The sequence below is a fragment of the Triplophysa dalaica genome, chromosome 13, assembly GCF_015846415.1.
Source record: "Triplophysa dalaica isolate WHDGS20190420 chromosome 13, ASM1584641v1, whole genome shotgun sequence".
Classification (NCBI taxonomy): Eukaryota; Metazoa; Chordata; class Actinopteri; order Cypriniformes; family Nemacheilidae; genus Triplophysa; species Triplophysa dalaica.
In genome coordinates this window covers 12,776,709-12,802,047 of record NC_079554.1, presented here as the reverse complement: position 1 = coordinate 12,802,047, position 25,339 = coordinate 12,776,709, and the positions used below count along the sequence as shown (strand labels likewise).

Below are 25,339 nucleotides of genomic sequence, written 5' to 3'. Positions count from 1 at the left end.
TAAAGAACCCAAACGCACAAACACAAAAAGAGGGAGAGAGATCTAAACGTATAGTTGGCTTAAACGCACGTCTTGCTCCGTGACGCAAACTACAGTGACCCTTATCTCGAGATCTCCTACGGGACACCATAGGGATGTTTTTCCGTCGTGGTCGATCCTGCTTCCTACTGACTGTACGATGCTAAAATCCCTACTGTCCGTAAATAAAACTAATACTGAGTTTTGTGAACAGTTGTAAGACATGCAGGTGCTCCTGCTTTAAAAAATCGTAAAATTCTACAACCTTCCGAATAATAATACATCAATTATTTTACGAAAACGCTTTTTGTTTTATTCGTGCTGTTGTGATGCTGTAAGGCGTGTCTGGCTCTTCTCCATGTGAGACTGATAGGAGGAGGTCTCCTAAAAGTCCATCTGCAGACCTGTTTCAACACTTTCCCAACGAGACAACCCTCGGGACGGACTGCAGGGCGAATTTACGCCGGCTGTTGGATACCTGATTCGGCAACGATAGTTTCCTTTTGAACGCGTGATATTTTGGAGAAACAGCGTGGGGTTTTATCATGGGAGCGACACCATCCGTGCAGCGGGACGCGACGAGCCCTGAAGATGCGCCAGAGGACGCAGTCATCGCAGAGGTGAACGATACGCGTGATGGAGAAAACGTGGATGACAAGGTAACATTGTGGCAGAATTGTAACTTTTTTCGTCATAGGGGACGTTTCCGATACGTGCTCGCCTATGTATACCCATTCGGGACCTCTTGAGTGGGATGTGTGTCGCAGCTAGTTATCGAGCTTTGCATCGTGTAAACACCTGATACCTCCACACAGATGTTAATGCACTCAGCGTTTTTTGTAATTCTGCTTAGAGGGTTTTATTTAAAAAAAAGCTTATTTTTAGAGTGTAGGCCTATGCAGTTTCGTTATACCGTGTGGGTCTATACAGTATGACATTATGAGGCAGGCTGGCTACTAGTCAGAAACCACTTGCCATCACGAGGGAACTGCGCCACTTTTTGTTGTGCTCATAGAAATAATATCAGATGTCATCGGGCAAAAGAAAATTGAGTTTTTTTCTATCCCAGTTCTAGTTACCCATTGTGAGGCTGCATTATCTTTTATGAGTCAGAATGCATCTAAGTTGTTTGCATCATAAAAGAATCATTGTGTTGTAATATCAAATGATGCTTGAGTGTCATTTTGAAAGCCTAGGCACTTTCACTCTTGTGTGATGTGAGCACCTAATATAGACACAAAATTTGCACTGTGCTGTAATTTCTTGTCATGTGTCAGATCACGGGACGCATATCTTTCACCTTAGTGCTATATCACTTTTAAAGAGCTATGTATCACAATGACAAGAAGAGTAGGGTAGTGAGTAATGTAGCCAGGGTGGGTTTATGGGGGATTACCAAGAATCAGCACATGATTTTGAGTAAAGTGAAAGTGAGTGGAATGGATAAAGTAGGGATGCACAATAAATTATTGGTCATATCAATATAAAGAGTCATTTACTATCAAAAAGTATGATGATATTCAGAAGATGCCCCGGTAAAGTTATTTGGGTCCTAAATCTTTCATGAAGTACCATACATTTATTTCATCACATGCTGGGACAGATGGACAATATCAATCACTTGTTATTCTGTTCAATACACAACCCATGTAAACTGTAAATGTGGTGTAAATATATTTTCAAGGCACATTTTGATTGATGTTGTTTTAAAAGCAACAATGGCAGAACTTTCAGGCATCAATTAAAAGAGCATCAGATGTCCTATTTATGTAGTTTAAAAGTCAATATAGATTTTAATATACTCTTAAACTCTCAGGTTGTTGGAGGAGCCATCGACAGAGCTTTAAGTAAGTGGCTCAGGGGGGTTATGTAGAGTAAAATGATTTTATATGATGTTATCTAATGGAAACCCAAAGTTTATTGTAATAAATGAATAAATGAAGAGGACTCAAATCAAAAAGACTAAATTTGAAAAATTTAAACTGTTAAATTGAATTAATAATTCAATTTTGTTATACTATATTCACTGAATGTTCAAAGCACTTTGGACCTCTGAGTTGTCTAATATAAATATATTATTGAGTGAAATAGATTTGAAAAAAATTGATTAAAAAGGACCACAGCTTGTCTTGTGAAATAATATTTCCAAGGCAACTTCATCTTATCGCCTTTCGTTTTGAAAGTTAAGATTTTGTCAGATTGTAATACAATTGTAATGTAATGTAATGTGATTAAACATTCTTCCAGAAAACAGTTACAAGTCAAACAAGTTATTTGTAACTGTTTTTCAATGACCTTGTTTATTTTCAGTCTGCCTTTTCCGCTTAACCACGAAAAAATGTAGTGTACTGTATGTGTGATGATTGCCTAAATATTTTGACATTCTGTGTAATTGCGGACTGAATCTTGTTGAGACGTGCCTTTGGTATGGAATATTCAAAAATGTTTGCATTTTTGCTATTCATATGATAAGACCAGATTCCTTCCAGCTGCCCTTGAACAGGTGTGGTCCGACGGCCCGTAGTATCAACATTGTATGCGTGCGTGCGCTTTAGCAATATGAGTGCATGCTGTGTATACAGTGTTTGTTTGAGGCGCCCTACTGGAGATGTGGTTGATAAACATCCTCTCTGGCGCACATAGGAATTTTAGTAATTCCTCTCTCACTCTCGTTCGCTGGCTGTAAAATGGGTGAAAACACGGATAGGGTAGAGCACCTACTCGGAGTTCACATTAATTCCCTTTAAAGTGCCTCCAAAACACTCCTAAACATTGTTAAAGAACCAAGAACGTAACATTAAATGCATTTGCCGCTTCAGTATTCTTTGAAGCCACGGTCTTAAACGTTAACAATAATGCCTATGTTTGCCTTCACAACAAGATACACACTCTGGCCTTTTTCCAAACTAACAAAGGAGTGATTGACAAGTACATAAACACTCTTCAGTTTGCGATTAGTGAGAGTACATTCACACTATTAAAAAATCTGGCCACGCGCACACAAACACTCCAAACACATGCCAGTGTTTAGCCTGTGTAAACTTATTAAACAATATGAAAGATTGCATAATACCCTTAACATCTCCGAGCCGTAATGAGAGAGGGGTGGTGTGGGAGCATTTGAAATCAGATAAGAGCCTCATAAAGGATGGGACTCCAGAAGAGGAGGGAGAAGTGGAGAAGGTAGAGAACAGAGGCCCCATTTAGGATGGGCTAAAGGACAGGTCCCAGGGCAGAGGGGTGCTGTGTGCGCATGGGCCCGAAGAAAGAGAGAGATTGAGGGAGGGGGATTTGAAAGTAAGGTTGCTGCTGGTTTGAAAGGGGCTGTATCACAGAAGAGTAAAATGGAGGGTGCGGGGAGAAGAAAAAATTTGAATGATATTGTTGCATCTGCTTTGATGCCAGGGGAAGAGAAGGTTCAATAAGTAACTAAATGAAGCTTTGTGACATTGCTGTTTTTGCATGTTAAGTGAGAAGAAAAACTCTTTTAACCTTGAAAAATGCACAGATGATAGCTTTTTTGCAGGCAACCAAGATTTTTCACATTTTCTCCGCTGATATTTGGGACACATCTGTGAAAGTAGATGGAATGCATTACAATGTTGTATTTTTTGTGAAAAAATGAAACTGAGAGTACCTCACTCCGTTTGATATCAAATTAGCAACTAAATATAATTTCACTTAAAACACTTAAAGGGATAGTTCATCCCAAAATAAAATGTATTTACCATTGTATATCCAACCTGTATATCACAATTTTTTCTGTATTTCTCAAAAGTAGATTTTTTCATACAATGGAAGTCATTTGGGGGGCCATTGCGTTTGTTACCAACATCTTTGAAAACATCTTTTGTGTTTTGCAGTAGAAAGTCATACAGGTTTGTAATGACAGATGTGCCCTCAATTATGTGTAAACTATCCTTTCAATGGACAAAAATATCAGTTTTAGCATGAAACTTTAAAGAAAATTCAAATCTGTTTTATTGTGAATAAGATTAAAAAAGAACACAAGCTTTTTGTTTGACATTTCCATATACAGGTTACATTAATAACAAATGTCTTCTGTATAAATAATGACAGTCATTGTCATCTGTGACTGATATTCAGACAGAACCGGTACTCAGTTAGTCCTGTAGTGAGAAGATCTGTCCCAGGAGGATAGGAAATAGGATTTGGAGTCAGATATTATGCAATTGTAGGATGTGACAGAAGTGCAGTCAGACATCATGGGATCTGTGGTTTAATGAGGGTTTGGAATGAGCAGCCTGCTTGCTCCACCGTTCCATTCACCCTAATGCACTACAAAGGGAGTGGGGACTTCCTGTGGTTTAACTGCACGAATGATTTCGTAAAATTGTTTCAAAATTGGCATTGTTTAAGACCGGGTTGAGCTGGTTGATTTATACGTTACTGTAATACAATTTTTAGCAGTACCGTAAATGTCACGTGAATGTTGTTGTAAGACAACTTTGATGTGCAGTAAAGGAGAATAAAATAGCCATATGAGAAGACCATTAGTCATTAATGTGTGGACAGAGGGAGGCACTTACAGTAATCCACTTACTTCAACGATGCTGATGGAGAATGAGCTATTAACCAGAGATGGAGTGTGCGATGTACAGATGATTGAAGCGGGAGAAAATCTGTTCGTTATGATGTCAGGTTTACAAGAAAGCAGGGCCGTCATGCCCCGATTTTGGCACCAGGTGTGACTCACTCACTGCTCAAGACAAGATAAAGCATGACAAATCAATTTTGCCTAAAATTGTGAATCTCCGCAATATAAATCGCCATGACATAGGAATTTAACTAAATCTTGTGTTGTGAATCATTCAGGGACAACCCAGTTTCATAGCAGGACTTCCTGTCCAGCATAGAAAATTAGGGGTGGCATGATGCTATCTTCATCTTTAAAAATGCATAGCCCACAAAACATTAAACATTCATTCTCCAGATCATGTGTTACATGCGGTGGAAATGTATTTCTGATTTCATATTTTTAGCCTTTTAACTAATTCATATGGTCACATGGAGCTTGAAGCGGAGAGTTGAATTAGCAAGGGCACGTGATGGCTGATTCTAAAAAGAGAGAGTAGGAACACCAAATTAAAGTTAAAGTTCACAGCGATGCCATAGAAGAACCATTTTGGTACCCCAAAGAACCATTTACTTCAAGGTTCTCATAACAAACATTTCTTTCTTAATTTTTATATTCTAAATAACTTCCACTACAAAGAACCTTTTCGGGACACAGAAAGGTTCTTGAGATGTTGAAGCTCCCATTGGAACATTTATGGAACCATTGGAACCGTTCAGGCAAAATTAGTTTTTCTATAGCATGAAGCACCTTTTTGTGGGCACCCTCTTTGTTTTTTCCCCAATCTTTTCTCTCTGTCTCCTTGTTTAGAAATTAAGTTGGCTTCATAAAATGTGTCAGGGGTTATATAACATTTCAAAATAGAAAACCGAAAGGCCAGTGAGGCCATGTAGAAGTAGAACAACAGGACAGTGCATAACACACAGCACATCCATTGAAAATCATCTTTAACAACCAATTTGTTTTTTTATGGGTGGAAAAAAGTCTTTTTAAACAAGTCATTGCAGTTGGACTTGTGATGGTAAATGTAAAGCTCTCTCCTTGTGTAAAGCTGAGACTAAGTGCTTCCATCAGGAGCTAAAGTCAATAACATTTCATTACTGCCCTGCCAGAAATAGACAATACTCGTCAACCATTTACTTCTTTCTGCACCTCACAGCTGAAGAACCCTATTGTTCTCATGAACAGCACGTAAAGGCTCCTGGATGTGCTTGTTTCACAGCTTATTACATATCTTGTGGGGACTATTGACTCAAGAGCGTTATTTGAAAATAAACTTGGGCTACAAACTTTAAAGGATGGATTCTGGAAGTATTTTGGACTTGACTCAAAAACAGGTGATTCGATGCTTTTGAATATATTTTGGCAAAAAAGCAATTAGCATAAATTACCAGTGGTGAATATTGTGTGTAGATATATTTAATCATATGCATTTAAATAAGGAAGATGCTGCGGGGCGGCAGCCGTAAAAAACACAATATAATGACGCTCTTTTACGTGAAAATTGGATAGGTTTGGGAGATTATGATGGCCAGCTGCTCCCAGATTGCTTTCATGCTGCTATTATTGATTAGTAACACTGATTGGTTTTAGCTGATGTCATCTATTTTTTGTTTCCCAGCAAAGGGTTGGACGCACTTTTGTTCTCATGCATGAGGGCATTCATAGAGCCACTTGATTTTTACGTCTCGTGATATGAAATATGCATTAAAGATCAAGGCGTGTTACGTTAATTCCCAAACTGTAATAGTGTGATGTCAACAAAGATAATCAAAACCCATCAATGGATTGTACTACATGTCATCACAAACAGGAACCACTCCCATTCAAGTGAATCTCAAACATAAAATCTGAAACATATTTGTTCACGTCTGCTTATTTTGAGGTGATTGGTAATGGTGTGGTAATCTCTCTTTTTTTAGAAATGAATCCACTTCACTTGATTTTGTGATCCGTCCATGGGCAGTTCTGTCTTAAGAACTTACAAAAAGCTGCAGGAAAGTCCATTTCTTTTAAAGGGAATTCTTTCATTGTCATTACATTTAAAATGTTACTAATTTTGAATGTATTTCACTTTTTTAAATGTATTTGACCTTCTGTATTGTTAAACTCGCTGCAGTTCGATGAGATCAATGAGGTGTTCTAATTTAAGTGTAGCCTTCATTAACTATAGAGTCACGATGAAGCCGTTTGATTTATCTTAGGAGCCCTTCAATGTGTCCTAAATTGAAAATTCATCTGTCATTGCAATCATGGCAAGTTGTAATGGCCTATTGACGTGCTTAATACACCCTTGTGATTACCCTTAAATATCCATATCAAACAGAAAATATCTGATGTATGTTTGTAAAAGAATTATGATGTTTGTACCAGCTGTTTGCTTCTATAAAAATCAACTTCAACTGTTGATTTATTATTATTATTGTAAGAGTATTTGGGAAATACAGCATGTTTCATTAAGAATGTGCTGGATGAATAAAATCAATATTGGGATTTGTTTCTTACCTCTATTAACGTCATGAAGAAGCTTTACTATTGGAAAGTAACTACTACTTCATATTTTTTGTAAATCACTTAAACAACTATTTCTTGTTGAGAAAATATGTGTTTTGTGTAGCGTAGTCTTTAGAGAAAAAAATCTGTTCTCTCTTTCTGGTAAGAAAACTCGGATTTATGAAGCCTCTTTAAAACATTGTTTTTATATAACGTTTGTTGTATATAACGATTTACACGCATACATATTGAGGTGATACATAAAATAAAAAATAATGTTAGAAACATTTATCATTCATTAAAATAAATAAAATGTTTCAAAGAATTTGTCGCAGGGTGGATATATGGTAAACTTTTTGAATTTGACATCCACAAACACATAAATTCTGCCTTCCAGCAGAATACATTAACTTTTGTGTGCAGGGTGCAAGTGATAAAATGAGAAAGTATATTGATTAACTAGATCTGCTAATGGTGTCATATATAAATTAAATAACAATCAAATAAAATCTCTTTATTATCACACATCATGTACACAATTGTACTGATGGTGAAATTCTTAGTAACGACACTCTTGGTGCAAGTTATGGAAAATGTACAATATACATAAACAACAATATACACAATATACTTACATCTACACAATGTACAATAAATAATAGACAATTGTACACAATATACAGTACACACGTTTCCATAATATACACATAGTAAACGGTATGGTCAAGAGACTTATGGATGATTATATATAACTTCCAGTGATGTATACTGTTAGTGTTTACTGTGTTAGTGCAGAAGAGAAGATGGATGGAGCTGCATGTGTTTAAAGCTATGTAGTGCAGACATGCTACAGTGCTTTCAGAACCTACATTGTGCGATCGGGGGTTATTACATAATTTAAATTTGCAGTACATAAGACTTACCAATTCACAGTTCACATTGTAGTTTGTCCTGGGTTTTTGTTGTTGTTCTTTTGTTTGTTTTTAGTGGACATCTAAAGACAGTAGGAAGCAGGGGGAGGACTTTAACACTTCCTGTATCAGACACATGCGCTGTTTCCCCTACACTGCAGTGCAGACTCATGTCACGTCAGCTCTGTGCTGTGCCAAAAATAACATGATGCTCTCTCTCTCTCTCTCTCTCTCTCTCTCTCTCAAGGATAACCCCTAATCACCCTTGAAAGATAAAACATGACTCTTGTCTTTTAACAAACTGCTATGATCCTGTATTTATGATAAAATTGGGGGCGACAGAAAGCACATATCAGATTTGTAAGCATCCAAGTAGAGTTGTAAAATCTCAGCACAATCATTTATTGATTGAAAGGTCATATATCATTCTGGCTGGCCTCACAGCTATCAAGAGTTGCTGTATTTAGAGAATCTTGTAATGCTGAGTAGTTATCACACATCGCACATCGGATGATATATGAGCGAACTAAAGAAGATAAAGATTTTAAGTTTTCAAGTTTATTATGTGGTAAGAATTGATTAAATCATCGCCCAGTAATTCTCACCAACAAGGGTTTGATATCTAGAAAATATGGAGCCACAGATTACTGTACAGTTTTATATAAAGTTTACGATATTTTAAAAGATGCTGAGTTGTTTTTAACCCATAGTTGGGTCAGGGCTGTCATGAACATTTCCTGAGTCCTAAGTTTTTGAAATTGAAATCTTTTTTAAAAAGCAAATACTTGAAGGGCAGTTCATCTATAAATACAAATTCTGTCATCATTTACTTACCGTCGAGTTGTTCCAAATCTGTATACATTACTTTGATCTAATGAACACAGAGAAAGATATTTGGAACAGTTTTTGGCAAACATTGACTATAATAGTAGGAAAAATTATAATGGTAGTCAAAAGAACAGCTTGCTTTTGTTACATTCTTCAAAATATATTCCCTTGTGTTCAACAGAACAAAGAATTTTTTTACTAGTCAATGCTCAGTGTTGACCAGGAACTGCTTGTTTACAAGCATTCTTCCAATTATATTTCTCTGTGTTCACTAGAACAAATACAATTGAATGTGCATTTTTACACCAAAGTCAGTCACATGTTTCTAGCACAGTGAAATTATCAAGGTATAAAATAAAATCAGGCAGCATAGAGCTTAAAAAAATCCCTTTGTCATAGATCATTTTGTATCTTATTAATATAAGATAATAAAATCACGAGCCTGTCGTCCTCTCACTGAAAGCGAGTAAAAAAGTGTCCAATGGAGAAATAACCTAGACAAATGCAACATGTACATAAATATATGAAGAGTTTGGTTCCAAAATGAGATAACCCGTTTTTTTTATTGTGCATAACTGTAGTTGATTTGTTTGATTTAAGCCACAATAACAAAAAAAGCTAACCAACACAATAAACCCCAATAGAAATATGAAAACATAATAAAAAACATAATTTAAAATAAAGAGATATCTCAAAACCAAACTCTTCATATATTTGTGAGTCGATATATTTGAGTAGTTTTAAATTATGTAAATATTTTGAGTTGTCACTCAAAAAACGATATGACTATTAACTATAGCCATTAAACAGATTCAGTTTCCCAAGATCCTCATTCTCAACTCCCTATTGTTGTTTCTGTAAAGTAACAGTAGAGTCACATCCAAACATTTTCTTTCTTATGATCTGAACCACAGACGCAGGAGGACCCTAAGGATGAAGGGAGGAAAAGAGCTTTATTGTTTTCTATACATTTTCAGCCTATCCTTTTTGACCGAGGACCACAAATGTGACTGTTTTAGGACCATTTCGCATTATTTAATCGCATTTTTGTCTTTTGGAGGTTCACATAGCCAGTGGCACAAAGTGCCCTAACAAGGACCGGGGGGTTAAACATTGTCTGACATTTCTCCTCTCTCTCTTTTGTGTCAAACATGTTTACCAAATGTCAATACTTGTCAGCTTAAAAGTATTTTATATATTTCACCCTCAATAATCATACTTCAAAACTATTCATTCAACATAAACTGCTGTTCTTGCCGTGTAAGAATTGCTTTCGGCTGCCAGAATACTCAGTTCTTCATTTCAAATTCACCTGTCTGATCCATTTAACATCAGTTAACCATCTGGTTATGTTAGATCTTTAAGCTATCTTCCTTGTAGCCTCCTTTGATAGCCGATTCTATCATGTTTCATTTCCACGCTGTGCACACCAGAGTCCCACAAGGTTCGGTCCTCGGAACGCTGTTATTGACTGTCTGCAGCTCACTTGGCTTGATAAACACATTGTTTCTTTAAAGTAAAGGAGAGTCCCATCCAAACCTTTTCTTTCTTATGATCGGAACGATCATCACAGACGAAGGGGGGCCCTTGGGTAGAGGGAGGAAAAGAGGTTTATTGTTTCAGATTGTCTGTGGGAGTGGGGGGGAGGGCTATCTGGAACGGTCTGGCTGATCTGTTGGAGACACAGGGAGGTCCTGTCCTATCACATTGATGTTTGCTCTCATGAGGGTGGCCTTAGTGACAGCTGTTTGAGGAGCAGGAGGAACGGAAGATTCCTATTGGCGGGAGACAAATATTGGGTCAGGAAAACCAGGGAGTCGTGCACTGGGGTGGCTGGCTCATAGTTTGTAACTTTACTTATACACAACGACAGAAGTTTATTTAAACAGCATATGTAGAAGTTCCTGGAAATACAAACAAAAGTTTTTTGTATCTGACTCCTGTTCAGTGCCAAAAATCTTTTTTCCAAGTGAGAGGGTAAAGAATTCACAGCATTTGCTTCCATAAAACAAACAGACCTGAAGCCAACTTAAAGGAAGTTTTAGCAAGTTGAGCAACTTAATCCCCTTCAGCCTCGGAGAAATGTTTTATCAAATCGACGTGAAGAAATGCACAGCACAATGTGTTTTTGTTAACACTTCGGCATAAATTTGCCACAGTCTAATAAGTTCAGGCAATAAAACGTTGTGTTTGTCCGCCTTTGAAACCACAGATTTTCTCCTTCATTGAATGAGAAACGAGCGTTTGAAGGGTGGAGTTCTGACTCAGAGCTTAAAAAGACAAATGATTTGTGGACCTCAAAGATTGATCTGATTTAAAGCAGTTTCATTAAATCAAATCAAATGAATAAACATATGAAATGATTCATCTTGGAATTGTGCGTTACATTTAAAACGTCTGTTTGTCAGGATCAAGTTGTAAGCACTCACCTATTAAAACACTCATGAGTTTACTACCGTAATATTACTGTGGTGTGGACTGTTTGTGAAATCAGTGTGTGCACAAGAGACTGAGGTTTTGTGTGTGTTGCCAAAGACTGATCGTTTCACATCTGTGTTTGTGTAGCAGGAGATGATGCATGCAGTTTGTGGTCTTTGAAGGACAGAGTTTGTGTTACCCAAGTGTGTGTTTGTGTACTACACAAACACGCTTGTCTTTCTCAATACTGGATTGGGACTGTATCGTTTTGAAATTCATTTTCAGATTTATTGAGTGGAATGTGCGTACATCAAAAACAAGTTTCTACTGTTTAACGTGTAAGGCTATAAAGAAGAATTCAATTTAGCTTCCCAAAACAATACAATGCCTTTTTATAACTAGAATGCAATACATGAATTCACCTGAGACAATCTGTATGAACTGTCCATCGAGTATTAGAAAATCGATTCATATTTTTTTTAGTTGTATATGTCTTAGTGTATACATTCTGTCACATTGCCTGTTGTGCGCAACATGATAAGAAAACACAAGAACAGCTGACTTGACTTTTAGGAGTGGCTAGAGTAGTCAAAGCCTAGACATCCCTGAAATCCGTCAACAAATCTGTGCGAGGTATAAATGAAAATATGATCCAGACTAAATTCAATATGGATTAGTGCCGATAAACATGGTTGGTGCCAACCACAATCTTGGCAACCACAGTCTTGTGCAGTGAGAAATCTCCTATTGAAAGCATGAAACCAATATAACCAATGTCAAAACAACAATTTTGGATAGTACTTGGTATGTTTATTTCACTGTGATAAAATTAATTAACTTAATGTCTGGAACATGAAGCCGAACTACAGTGTGTTTCCTTAAGGAGGTTTGTGTTTGGAACGTGAACAGTAAATAATCATACATCCAATATTAGATCTTAAAACCCAACTACAAGTTTCTCTTTATTACAGTATTAACAAAACAAACAAAAGAGCGAATTAGGATTCCTAGTTATTAACAGAGTAAATCATATGGTCTGTTTTCCCAATGCACAGTTACACAGAGTATAATTTTTTTTTAAGTCCAACCTCTGGTATAGTCTTGGGTCACTTTTGACAGAAAATTAACAGAATGATTTTTGTGGAATTTTCCATTTTATTATTTCTGTCAAATAAACGTAATACATTATTGTTGAATATTTTTTATTTATTTAAATTTTTAGGGAACTGTATGGTTTTATGTAATATTTATGCAACGATTATGATATATTTTTATTGAATATGATATGATTATAATTAGGGCTGTCAACGCTAACATGTTAGCGCATTTGATATTTTTTCAGAATAACTCCTATTTTCTTTTACGCAATCAATGCAGCATCCGTTTGTTTTGTCATCCTTTGTCTAGCGCTACATAATTACACTTTTATTCATCTAAAGGTTTTTAAACCACTCAAGCGTGATTTGAAATGCGCTCGGTGTAAATGCAATGCGACACCGGTCCAGTCTGGTGTATACAGTCAAGGCTAAAGGCTGCGTCAATGAATCTCTATAGGAATCTGTCAGACATTGCACCAATAATATAGGGGTGATTGATGACCATTTCTTTTTTTGTTTTTTATTTAGTTTGCTATATGACCGTTTGTGCATGTATAAGATGTCCAAAGTCACAAAACTCAAAGTTTTGCACAAAATTATTTACTTTTACTAAAAGAGAAGACTGATCAAGATCTGCCCAAAACACCTCGATCAATCAATTTACTCTTTATGCACTTGTGTACTTGTATTTATGCTATTTATAATAATAAGTGATCCGATGCAAATCCACCTCAAGTGGGTGGCGAGGCGAACTGAAGATCATTCCGGCATCAGAGCTTCCACACACTGTCTGGCCTCCGCTGTGCTTCCATATGCATTTTTGCTCATTCCGCTCATTTCTTTATTTAATCTGACGCTGCTGTTATTCGCTATTTTTCCAACTATTATGAAGCGAAAGGTCTCCAAGTAAGAGGAGAGATGAACTGACAATAAGCCTTGTCCTGAAAGTTTGAGCTAATGGTAAGGGCCGAAACATTTCTGCCACACAATTGAGGTATTCACCCTATCACAACTCACTGCTCAAGTGTTTGAGATCTTCATTCAATTTCTGTATATTTCCTACCTGTTAGACATGATAGCTCTCAATTATACTGTTGAATGGCTATAATGGTAAATAAATAATCAATTTAATAGAGACATCAGCTGCGGTACTAAAATCAGAATGTTGGCTTTCATTCATAAAATGATGCTGTCAAAGAAATCTGTTGTTTCTACTTTAATTTGGAGATTAAATGTGAAATTATAAGATTGTAAAAGTTTTTTTTAAAACATTAATGTTATGTGCGATTAATCGCGATTAATCACAGAAAAAATTGTGATTAATCAGATTCATTTTTATTATTATAATACAAAATATTCTCATTTGTTTCAATTCCCATTCATTATATTGTGGTCATAAGTAAAATTGCGACCGTTTTGCCTTTTTGTATCACATTCCTGTATTGGTTTTTGTGTTTACCTAACAAGTGCTAAAAAAGTCACTAAGATTAGTACTATCCCATTAAAGAAAAAATCTATTAGCTAAATACTTTTTCCTCTTTTCTTTTAATTTTTTGGTCATCTTTTGACCAAGGGCCACAAGTGTGACTATTTTAGGACCATTTCGCCTTTTTGAATCACATCTTTATTTTGGGGGGTTTGTTCACAAAGTCACCAAGTGACCCTAAACAAGGAGCACCTTAAATCATCTGACATTTCTTCTGTCTGTCTTTTATGTCAAACATGTTTACCAAATGTTAATTCTTGTCACTTAAAAAGTATTTGAAAAATGTCACTCTCAATAATCAGACATCAAAACTGTAACTGCTGTTCTAACGGTGTAAAGATTGCTTACAGCTGCCAGAACACTCAGATCCTCAGTTCTAATTGACCTGTCCAATGCATTTAACATCAGTTAACCATCTGCTGATGTTGGATCTTAAATCGTACTTTCTTTTAGCCTCCTTTGATAACAGATTCTATCATGTTACATTTCCACACTGAGTACACCAGAGACCCACAGGGCTCGGTCCTCAGAACGCTGTTATTGTCTGTCTACAGCTCAATTAGCTTGATAAAAACGTTGCACAATCTCCCCTATCGCTTTTATGCTGACGTTACCTGGCTTAACTTCTATATTCCTTATCCATCTGCAGCTTTACAATCACAGTGATCTCAGTCTGGCTCTCTGACCTCTCATCTTGGAAGGCTTTGTATAATGACCTCATCTTCTGCTGCTCTCCTCACTGCATTCTTAGTGTTGCCAGAATCAGATTAAAACCGCTTTTCTGGCATACAGTGCTTCCAAAGAGCTGCCCTTTGTTTAATACAGGCAATGGCTGAGTAATGCATCAACACGTTTAGGTTAAGATGCATCCATCTGTGTGGTCTATTGAAACAGGACCTCCTAAATATAGCTAGACATGCAATTAATGATGCTGCATGTGAAGTGCCTTTTTCACTTGGTTTGAACTGATATGCTCAGATTCAGATGTTCAGATTTGTTTTGTGTGTTTGCTTCTTAAATAGGTAGTTTATCCAGAATTCTTCCTTTGCTTAACCTCAAGTTGTTCTAAACCAGTATACATTTCTTTAGTCTGTTGAACACAAAGAAAGATATTTGGAAAGATGTTAGCAACTGAGATTTCTAGGGCATCATTGACTACTATGGTAGGAAAATAATTGTATTTTTATGACTCAAGAGAAGATATATTGAGGAATTTAGGAAAGCAAAAAGATTTGGGCACCTTTGGCTACCTTTTTTTCTACTATGGTAGTCAATGATGCCCCAGAATGTCAGTTGCTAGCATTCCTCAAAATATCTTTACATTTATACAGGTTTTGAACCGCTAGAGAGTGACTAATTCATGACAGAATTATCATTTTTGGGCAAACCTTTAAATTCCGTTCTGCAAATGTTTTTATTTTAAATAAAATGGTAAAGATGTGCCCATTTGCTTTCATCCTGTATTTATTCTGCAATTCATTTCTCATCAGTGAGGGGTCAAACGGCAAAGGTTAACAGGCTGTGATAAGCCATGACCCCCAAGGGGAGTTTAATAGCCCTGTATCATGCCTAGTGTGTATCTATATGAGATTTTGAATGCATAGATGGGGTTTAAAACTCTAGAAAAATTGGTCATATATTTATGTCTTTACTAAAGCAAAAAAATTAGCAGCTCTTGTGCAGTACATAATGTGTAATGTTCCATCTGGTTCTCAGACATACTGTATATTAAAATGATTGGTCTAACAGGTTGACATATGTGTATTCAAAATTTTAAGTAATGTAATATGGCTAAAGCATGGGTTATGAAAACATGTTGCTGACAGATATGCTATTCTAGGCTTTCAGTTTTATGAGATAGTTGTATCAGCATGTGATGTATAGTGATGTCTAGAGATCACACCCTGTTGAAGGTCATTCTTCATACTGCAATTCATCTTAAGGTCTAATGTTCTTTAAATTGCTGTTGAGACTGAAGCCACACTGGGATATGAAGGTTCTGTAAATTTCTCAACGCATTTATCTATACAAACTTTAAGTGTTCAAATGGTTTTTTTTTTATCTCCATAAATGTCATAAACTTTATTTTAAACAGTTTAAGAAAGTTTTGAGAACCTTCAGAATGGACTGATGACATATAAAGGCCATCTGGAGTATTTGACTGTATAGAAATTTAAGAGGGCACCATTTCTCTCCTTTTCTGTCTCATTCTGTCCCTTCTCTCTACCAGAGAAGAGATTTGCAATCCCTCTGCGGAATGATTTGTGGGCTAGACAGCCGCCCCCGAACCTGTGATCTGCAAAAGTGAACAACAGAGAGACACAGTAAAAGAGAGGAGGGGGAAAACAGGAATCTGACAGCTGTGTCCAATATAGTGCATCCAAACATATGGAATCATGAAAAAGCATGAACGTATTGTAAAGATAATGGAAGTTTAGTCAAGTTTAGGAAAGACAATGGGCAAAAACAAACATTGTTTTTTGTACAAAATAGATATCTCCTAATGTTTGACCACAAGGCAAGTCACAAATCACATTAATGACGGAACACACACACCCGCACCTGATGTCACACCTCTGTGCAAACCTCCGCACAACAAGTGTGGTGTCATAAAGACAGATAGTGTTTACCTTAAGTTATTTCAGTTAAACAACTGTCACAGTTAAACACACACATTGTGTCACTTTCTGTGGGCTGAACAGTTGTTAACGGTTCTGTGTGATTTAGGATCGCAGTGGGTGTCAAGTGTGTCAGCGAGATTGATCTTTGAGCGTTTCGCAAGAAGAGCAACAGCCCGATTGGTTAGGAGATCTTATCCGATTTATTATGGTGAAATCAACTGAATATGTTCAGTTACAACATTGAAATAGATTTTTACGGCTCAGTTCTCTTTGAGACCAAAACGGCACATTTTTTGTCTTACATTTAGAGAATCAAACCTTTATTTCATACATTTGAATGTTTCTAGATTTAAAAATCTGTTATTAAGTTAATGTATTAACGTAGCTCAGTTTTCAAAAATGTATACATTGTTGCTAAATATGGCGACAAATGTGTGTCATTAAAATGTTGGGCGGGGGGGGAGTAGAAGGTTAGGCTGTAAAAAGCCTTCATGTTTCATGTACAGAATGCACCCCAAGTCAAATCAGTTCTGTAGCTCTATATTTTAAGCGAGGACATTTCCGGATGGTTAAAAACTGGTCAAATGAGTGATGGGATGAAATTGAGGGTCGATGGGGGAATTTGGGCGGGGTTGCCGCCATCAGGGTGGAATTCTGTGAAGTGCCCTTGGAATGTGGGGAATGAGTGTCATGAGATAGTCCCGGGCCAGGGGCTAGAGGCCAGGAAGGGTTAAAAGGGCACCTGCTGGACCTCTGTCAAATCAGAAAAAGGCTTGTGTTTATTTCTACCACTAAAAATAAATCAACTTTCCTAATGCAATTGCATAGCAAACATACTTTTCCACAGTCCAACAACAGAAAGTATTTTGGGATTCCTATAGATACATTGCGTACTTGCAATTGGCTGACACTTTTTTCCAAAGATATACATTACATGTTATAATAAACCCATTCTAACGTAATGCCTTTCAATTAAGCTATACATGTGATGTTATTGTTGTCTTGTTTATCTAGAAATTAATGGACCTGTTTCATAATCAAATCTTTAAGATATTGCAACCTACAAATTGTTTTCCTGTTCTCTCAATGCCTCATATATATATTGGCCTGGCTTCAAATGCCATTAGGTAAGGGAACTGAAGAAAATACTCAAATGAGATCTGCGTCGATCAATAAACACTTTGCATGCAGTTAACCATATAGTACAGAACGGTAAAGTAAAAGTGTGCTATTTAGATTCATACCGTCCACATCCCTTACTGGCTCCAAAATGCGATAGACAGCCCACAGTCAAGATTTAGGACACTCAACCGTCACTGAAATATTTAATGTACCTAAGGGAATCACGGGTGCGTGGTTAGATAGACCGTCCAAATCCGCACAAATCCTTAGACAGTCTGACTAGTCATCTCTCTTTGATTCTTTCCTAGCCTCTCTCGACCTGTCTATTTTCTGCACGTATAGGCTAACTTTGATTCATTATGTGAACATCCAAACCATGATTCTCAAATCTTGCTTCTTCATCCGTATTAATGCTTCACTTAAGGACGTAAGTGCCAAACCCTTTGGATGGTGTACAGAATATGGTCAGAAATGTTTCTACCGTATGGAGGCCAACTCTGTCCATTAGTTTCATAAAGGGAGTCTTAAGGGAGGCTTTGTGTGTATGTAGGTGTATGTTTGTGTCTGTGTGCTTGAGTACACAATGAGTGCCACCCAGACTATAGCCAGAGTCCTTCAACTTGTTAAGTGTTATTTTAGTGGGGGAAACGTCAAACTGTTTAAGCAATTGACCGATTTAAAAAATATTTCGCTATGCACACTTTTACAGGATTCAGACACCAGTGTTCGACGTGCACATGTGTTTACGTCTGTTTACTCTTTGGTGCCAAAAGCAATTGTGTAAACTCTACTTTTTACAAGGGCTGTTTAAGATTATCTGTGTATTGTTGCTTACATTTCAGATCGTTGTTGTTTTTTATTTGAACCTGTTATAACATTACCGTCCAGCTTTGTCTGGTTTTAATTTTGGACCATGGCTGCAGATGTGTAACTTACTTGCGATTGCGGATTTTGAAATAGTATGAAAATACGAGTAAATGTAAATGTCATTGGAATGCAGATGTCTGACACAAGTTTGATGTTGTTCAGGATGTTGCACAGATGTATTGCAATGCAACAGTTGCCAAAAAATCAACACGCAGCAAAGGTCAGCTGTTTGTAGAAAATAACTCTCTCTTTTTTTTCTTTTTAGACTCTTCAAAAGAACGGACAGATCTCTATCTCCAGTCTTAATGGAAAGACAGAAGATCAGTCAGAATATAATGGTCACACAGAAGATAACCCACCAGCCGAGGGTATGTGTAATATCTTGCACTCATGTATGTCAGTGCTCCACATATCTTTATTATCACGTCTGTGTGTGTCTCTCTTTTTGTGTATGTGTGTGTGTAAAACAGCAGGGATTGACACTGCCACCCTGTGTTAAGGGTCTGTGTGTTTTTAAGGCTTAAGACTTGTTTTGTATCTCTTTATCTGCATGCCGTCATTCCCCAGCTAAACCTTCACATAATCCTCAGCTAACCTGAAGTGCGGAACACCTACATAGAGGCTACGCTGAATGGACACTAACACAGTTCTCTGAACCTTCTCTTTGTCTCTCCGTGAGCAATACTGCATACCGTGTTTATTTATGTTTGTTTCTCTTTGTTCTTTAAACTCGGAGAGACCACCTAGATGTTCCCCCCGATAATATTTAGCAAGCCATGACCTGGTCAACCCTTAAGGAGACCGGTGCATGGTTTTAATAAGCGAATGTGTAGATTATGCCTGGTGACCTCAGAGGAGCGGTGGAGTTCTAATGCCTCCATTTGTTATGCTCATATGGAGTAATTTATGGCAAATCAAACAGAACAAAAGGCATCCAGAGTGATGAACAGAAATGATATGCATCGCTCTAGAACACTGTGCAGAAGTACATTCTATTAAAAGGTACTCCACGATGCCATAGAAGAAAATTTTTTCATGGTTGCGTAAGAGCCTTTTACATCTGAAGAACCTTTTTGTTTTACTAATGGTTCTTTGTTGTAGAAAAAGTCTTCAGACTACAAAAGTAAGAAAGCAAGGTTTTTTATAAGAACCTTTGAGTGAATGGTTCTTTAAGACCCAAAATGGTTCTCACGACTTAAAAACTGTAAGGTTACAGAATTTTCGCATGTTTTTAAAATGCAATAAAAAAAATGAAAATAAAGAAATAAACTTCAATAGTACACGTTTGGTGTAAAATAACCTGAAAAACATGTAACTAATTTAATTTTAAGAAAAAAGACATTGTATGGCACTGCTGTGAAGAACATTTTGTAACGTTTTGTATTTCTTTAGTGTGTTAACCTGGAATAAGAATTTATCAGGAAGCAAAAATTGCCAAAGGCCATATTGTCAAAACAGTCTGTTAGGCTCTTATTCAAGGAAACCCTTTTACCTAACTGTTATTGAGGTCTTATTACAGCTTTTTTACTGGCAAGGACCTCCTAAAAAACGTTCGCTATATTTATGAGGACATTCTCAAATATTTGTCTCTCACAAGTAATCAAACCTGTACATACAAACACATGCGAGGGATTTCATTGGTCTACGCTATGCCAAAAATCAACAAAAGAGCAGGTACTACTATAAAATTAAAGCCACAAACATTGTTACCACTTTGTTTAATTAACATCTTTTCATTTTGATGAGCTCTGGCTTTTCAAATGCTCAAAAATATAAACCCTTACATCAAATTAACTGAGTGAACTTCAGAGAACATGCCTTTTACTCATGGACCTCTATACAGTTTTGAAGCTTACATCAGCAGAACATTCCAGATGCAGATGTGTGAGCTACATGCATCAGATATGGACAGAATACAAAAGTCTGGAAAAGAATAAAGCTCACACACACACAATAGTTGGCTGCAAGGCGTTTAGGAGGGAGCGACTTGAGTGAATCCAGAGAGTGAGCTCAACCATTATCTCATTCACAGTCCTCCCCCACTGAGTGTGTGTGTGTGTGTTGTGCTTTGGTTTTTACTCTGATAACATGTGCTCATATCAAACATGTTTTAACAGGCTGTTTGTGATAATCTGTTTATCTAAAGAATTCAGTCTTACTGGCATGTGACTTTTTATTGTAAAATTTCAGTTTCCTGTCTGTTTAGTGTGTGTGTGTGCGTGTGTGTGTGTGTGTGTTTAGTGTGTGTGTGTGTGTGTGTGTGTTTGCTTGTGTGACATTTTTCTGTGGAATTGAGGTTTGATTTGAGGTCAGATTCAGTTGTGATGTTTTTAATGTCAACTTATACACAAACCAACACACAGATTTGTCTTGTAAGGGTTGTAAACGTTTTATACTAACAATGTACTATATAGGCCTATGAGACATACAGAAATGAGGTAAGCTGAGGTGACATACATGGAATACATGGCATTTGAGATGACGATTGAAAGGGAGGACAGGGAAAGTGTGGTAATATGGTTGATTTATTTTCATTTATTTCATTGCTTGCAATGGAATACTATCAATGAACAGAAACATAAAAGAATGCAGTAATAAAAATATCTAAAAGCAGCTTCATGTTGACAAATGTTGACAAGTATGTTGACAAAATGTTTATATGCTCTCCTACTTTTAAATCGCTTTGGATAAAAGCGTCTGCCAAATGAGTAAATGTAAATGTAAGTAACTTAATTTATTCAAGTATTTTCATTTTATTAAGTAAACTTTTTTTTGTTCTATGTCAATGATGTCAAAACTTTGTGACTGTGTTATATTATTTCTTATATACTTTCCACACAAATATAAGGTACAATCGCATTATCCAAGTAGTCTGAATTCGCAAAAATCTGTCTGGTTTAGTTTCACTCTGACTAGTTAAAAAAGTTATTATTGTAAATTTTTATCTCAACCTAATTGTGCATTTTTAAAGTATGTGTAATTATTCTCATTTCCGGCTTCAAACGTTCTTTGCGTTCCGATATCGGTGTGTCATATAAGTGCTGTAAATGATGATGTAAGCCTTACTACTCAAACAAAACGTTGTAAAAGATCATTAGGTAGTTACGTCCTGTACTATATTTAACAATATCAAGTCTTAGTCAGAATGTGCTTTCGGAATTACACCAAGAGAAAGAGAGTGACCGTACACTGAAGGAAACTAATAAATGCACAGGAAATTATGACGCAAAAGAATGAGCACAGTTCCTGTGCAGCATTCCTCAGCTTCCTTTATCCATAGAAAGTACTGGAAACAGCTAGCGAAATAGAGAGAGCATGAGCATAGTTTTTTATATTGGGAGTAAAAACAGGTGAAAGTAACAGCAGGAGTAATAGAGAGAACGCAGGACATTCAAAGACAGTTTGATCCTGGTCAGATCTGCTTGCAGCTCTCATTTCCCTTTCCTCCCATTATTTCGACATCATCTTCCTGGCTCTGCGTGCACAGATGAGGGAGTGTTTATGTGGAAGTATGTGTGTACGTGTGTAGGTTGTGGTCTGCAATGACGTCACAGCATCCCCTGCAAGCCCCTAGGCCAGCTGGAAGCCCACCTCCCCTTGTTCCCAGCCAAAACAAACCCCAGCTTGCTGCTCACGTTTCCCTGATGCTGGAGATAACACGGATGCCTTTTCGGGTGTCAGTTTTGCCACGGTAGCCTAGACCATGACTATTATTCACTTTTACATGTCACCAAAAAAACATTTCTCATCGGAAGTCATATAAGTCTTGTTAAATATGTTACGCAATATGTTAACTACTCAAATATGACTCAGTTTTGCATTTGCATTTATGCATTTGGCAAACGCTTTTATCCAAAGCGACCTACATTGTATTATAACTATACATTTGTTTCTAATTATGTGAAATCCCTGGGATCGAACCCATGACCTTGGCATTGTTGGTGCCATGCTCTAACCACTGAGCTACAGGAACTTTCTGCATGATACATATTACAGGAAACGCTGAGAACAAGCATCCTCTTTTGAGGAATGTTCATTACAGTAAAATGGGAGTGTCTCACATTGTAAAACTTTCTTTAGTGTGAGGGAGTCTGTGCTTATTGAATTCCACTCCTATAGAGTCACTGAGCACAAAAAAGCCTTTCCCATGTGTAAGATTCCTGTGATCTGGGCCCCATGACACTGTCTGCCATTGCCTCCTATAGATCACAATAAAGTCTGAGGACTGCTATTCATTAGCTTTTCAAGACCAGCTTGGTGCTACTTGTTGCCTCTAGCTTTGTACCCAAACACGTTATGTTGTGTTTGGGACACATTCCAGTTGGGTGCATTAAGTTGTGTTTAAAGGTTGTGTTATTTAGCACGTTAACATAATTTATATAAGATTGTTATGTCTGAATTGTTGAACGGAACAAAATGGGGTCATAAGAACCCCCAGTGATATGATACCAGTCCTAACAAAATTACTTTCATCATAGTCTGGAGGTTCCTGACCAAACTGGATTAGACTGGTTATCACCCATTTAGAGGAAGATTTTACCTGGAATTCGCACATTCCATGGGAACAATAGCAAGGTGTGAGATCTGATTAGACCCCTGTATTCTGAAGAATCTCGCTGGCATTCTTTGCCCATCCTCCTTCAATAAAAGTTCAATGAACTAAAGTGGCATAAATTTACACTTTGAATGAACTATTAGCACAGTTTGGAGCGAGAGACTCGTTCCTATAGTGTTGAATATATTCTGGAATCAACCCTTATGCAAAGAAAATATATTTTATCAACTCTCAATATATTAAACCATCTAACATATATTTGAAAACATGTCCATTTTAATTTATTTATAACTGTATTACAATGTATTGAATAATACAAAGGACTTCGTTCGAACATATGGAAATGTATTATTCACATGTAGGTGTGTAAGGAAAACGAACATTTTATTTATAAGAACAATTTGTCTGTGACTAGGTAAAGGAATGTTTAAAGCTTGACATGTTTTACAAATTAGAAGTTCACCAGGATACATGATATAGGGCGGTGGGTTTTTTGTTCTCAGACATATGGATATAGGCAAAACATGACGTGAAAGAGACATAAAACAAGATCTCAGTAAAGCCAGAGGGAGAAGACGCCGAAAGATAACAGAACATATTGTAGATGTCCTTATTTTACCCCCAGCCAATCTTAGCCATACGGAAACTGTTGTCTGAACACAAAAGAAAAGACGAGATAGAACTCTGCACAACATCATGTAACGAAACAAAGTGTAATCCTCCCAACATCCATTCAGATACAGTACAGGGACAGTTTTACTACGCACAAAAAGTTTTGTCCTTTAAACTGAACATAAAGAGTTGTAATGTTAGAGTGTAGTGGATAGAGGGAGTATGTGTAGTGCAGCGGAGCGGAGGAGGAAAGAGGAGGGAAATTCATTCAGTTGAGTGGGGCAGTGAACAGCTGACAAAAGCTGAGGAGGGGCAGGGGGGGGGGTAGTGGGGGTTCTGTAGGGTGGGGTGGTCTCACACAGGACATGTGTCAGTATCTGTTGAAATGTGTGTTACCCTCCCGCTCGGCTCATTCTTACCCAGAAACTCGGAAGAGAGGACTCCATGTGGAGAGGACAAGCGAGACTAGTGCAGCTTTAAAGCCATTCAGATACTCAGAGTTTCGAAGGACTTTTACAAGCAGAGAGCATCACTGTCAGATCATTTAAACAGCTTTATTGAAACGATATAAAGCATTTTTTTTGAAGACGTCGTCGTGAAGTTTTTGAAATGCTCGGGACAATAACTCTAACAGGTAAGATGCATCTAAAACATATGACAGAAGTTTCGTTTTTTTACGGTGGATTTATCGTTGTTAATTTATATATAAATTGCGATAGAGTCTGTGTGATGTGTAGCTTTCGCCATGAATCTATACCCATGTAGGATTATGTTTGAACGTTTTAAATGAATGTAACTTTTCCACCAGAGTATTGTATAGTTTGCACCTGTTGCTGAAAGGTTTAAGTCAACTTTAAAAGTTCAAGTTTTGCCAGTGTGTGTGTGTTTTACATTTGAATATAGATGTATGTGGACATAGTGTGGAAATCAATTCAACATTTATGTCTTCAAAGAATTTCAGAATTTCGGGATATCTGGGAAAGTTTTAGTGCTTCATAAAAATATTGAGTTGAAAAAAATGAAGAATCAAATTTTAAAGCCCTAGTGTGTTTTCTGCTTGTTAGATAGTCATAGTCATTTTCTCTATATTATTATTGGAAAGCATAAATCCCATTAAGTATGTAGCATCATTTATTTTACATTTTATAATATGGTATGAAGAAGATTCAGCTTGGTGTGGTCATACATGTACTGTATGGAATTCTTAAAAGTGTCCGGAGCTGATGGGCTTCAGGGGTCTCGGATGTTCTTCTCATGAGGAATGTTAATTAGTTTTGTAAGCCCCTCAGATCTTAGTCAGGGTTCTCTTGAGTCTCAATAGTTGGTGTGGGTGCATGGAATTGATTACCTGCTACACCGCCTTCAGAGAGTGTTTTGATAAACTGGGAATGAATATTAGGATTTTGTATGGATATGGATACTTTATATCTGACTAGTATCATCTGTTTTCCATTAATTTACTTATTTTAACAAAGTACCTCCAAAGTTTTTCTGTACATCCTTAACATAGAGGACCATGTTTTGGTCGTGAATTAATATTCTTAGTAGTTCACCAAGAGTCCATTTTCAATACTTCCAGTATTGTCATCTTGATAGTTCCGTGATTCACATCTATCTCTAAGGGAGCTGGAGTCTAGTGTAGTTATTTAGAGTCGGAGGTGGGGCAGTTAGCTTGGTAGGGGCCGACAGTCAGTCTATCACCAAGTCTTCTTGC

The 25,339-nt window shown here is 37.0% G+C and overlaps 1 protein-coding gene across 2 annotated transcripts in view; it reads left to right on the top strand.

Annotated features, from left to right (window-relative positions):
- The first annotated feature begins 244 nt into the window (after positions 1–244).
- Positions 245–25,339, top strand: part of akap12b (A kinase (PRKA) anchor protein 12b) — a 35,060-nt gene continuing 9,965 nt past the window's right edge. Inside the window, exons 1-2 of one of the 2 annotated variants that reach the window (XM_056764414.1) lie at positions 245–677; positions 18,724–18,826. In XM_056764414.1, coding sequence (XP_056620392.1) covers positions 564–677; positions 18,724–18,826 — 217 coding nt within the window. In that variant the 5' untranslated portion in view covers positions 245–563. Of the gene's footprint in view, positions 678–18,723; positions 18,827–24,007; positions 24,260–25,339 lie in introns of those variants that run through there. The other variant, XM_056764415.1, reaches the window with a different exon arrangement.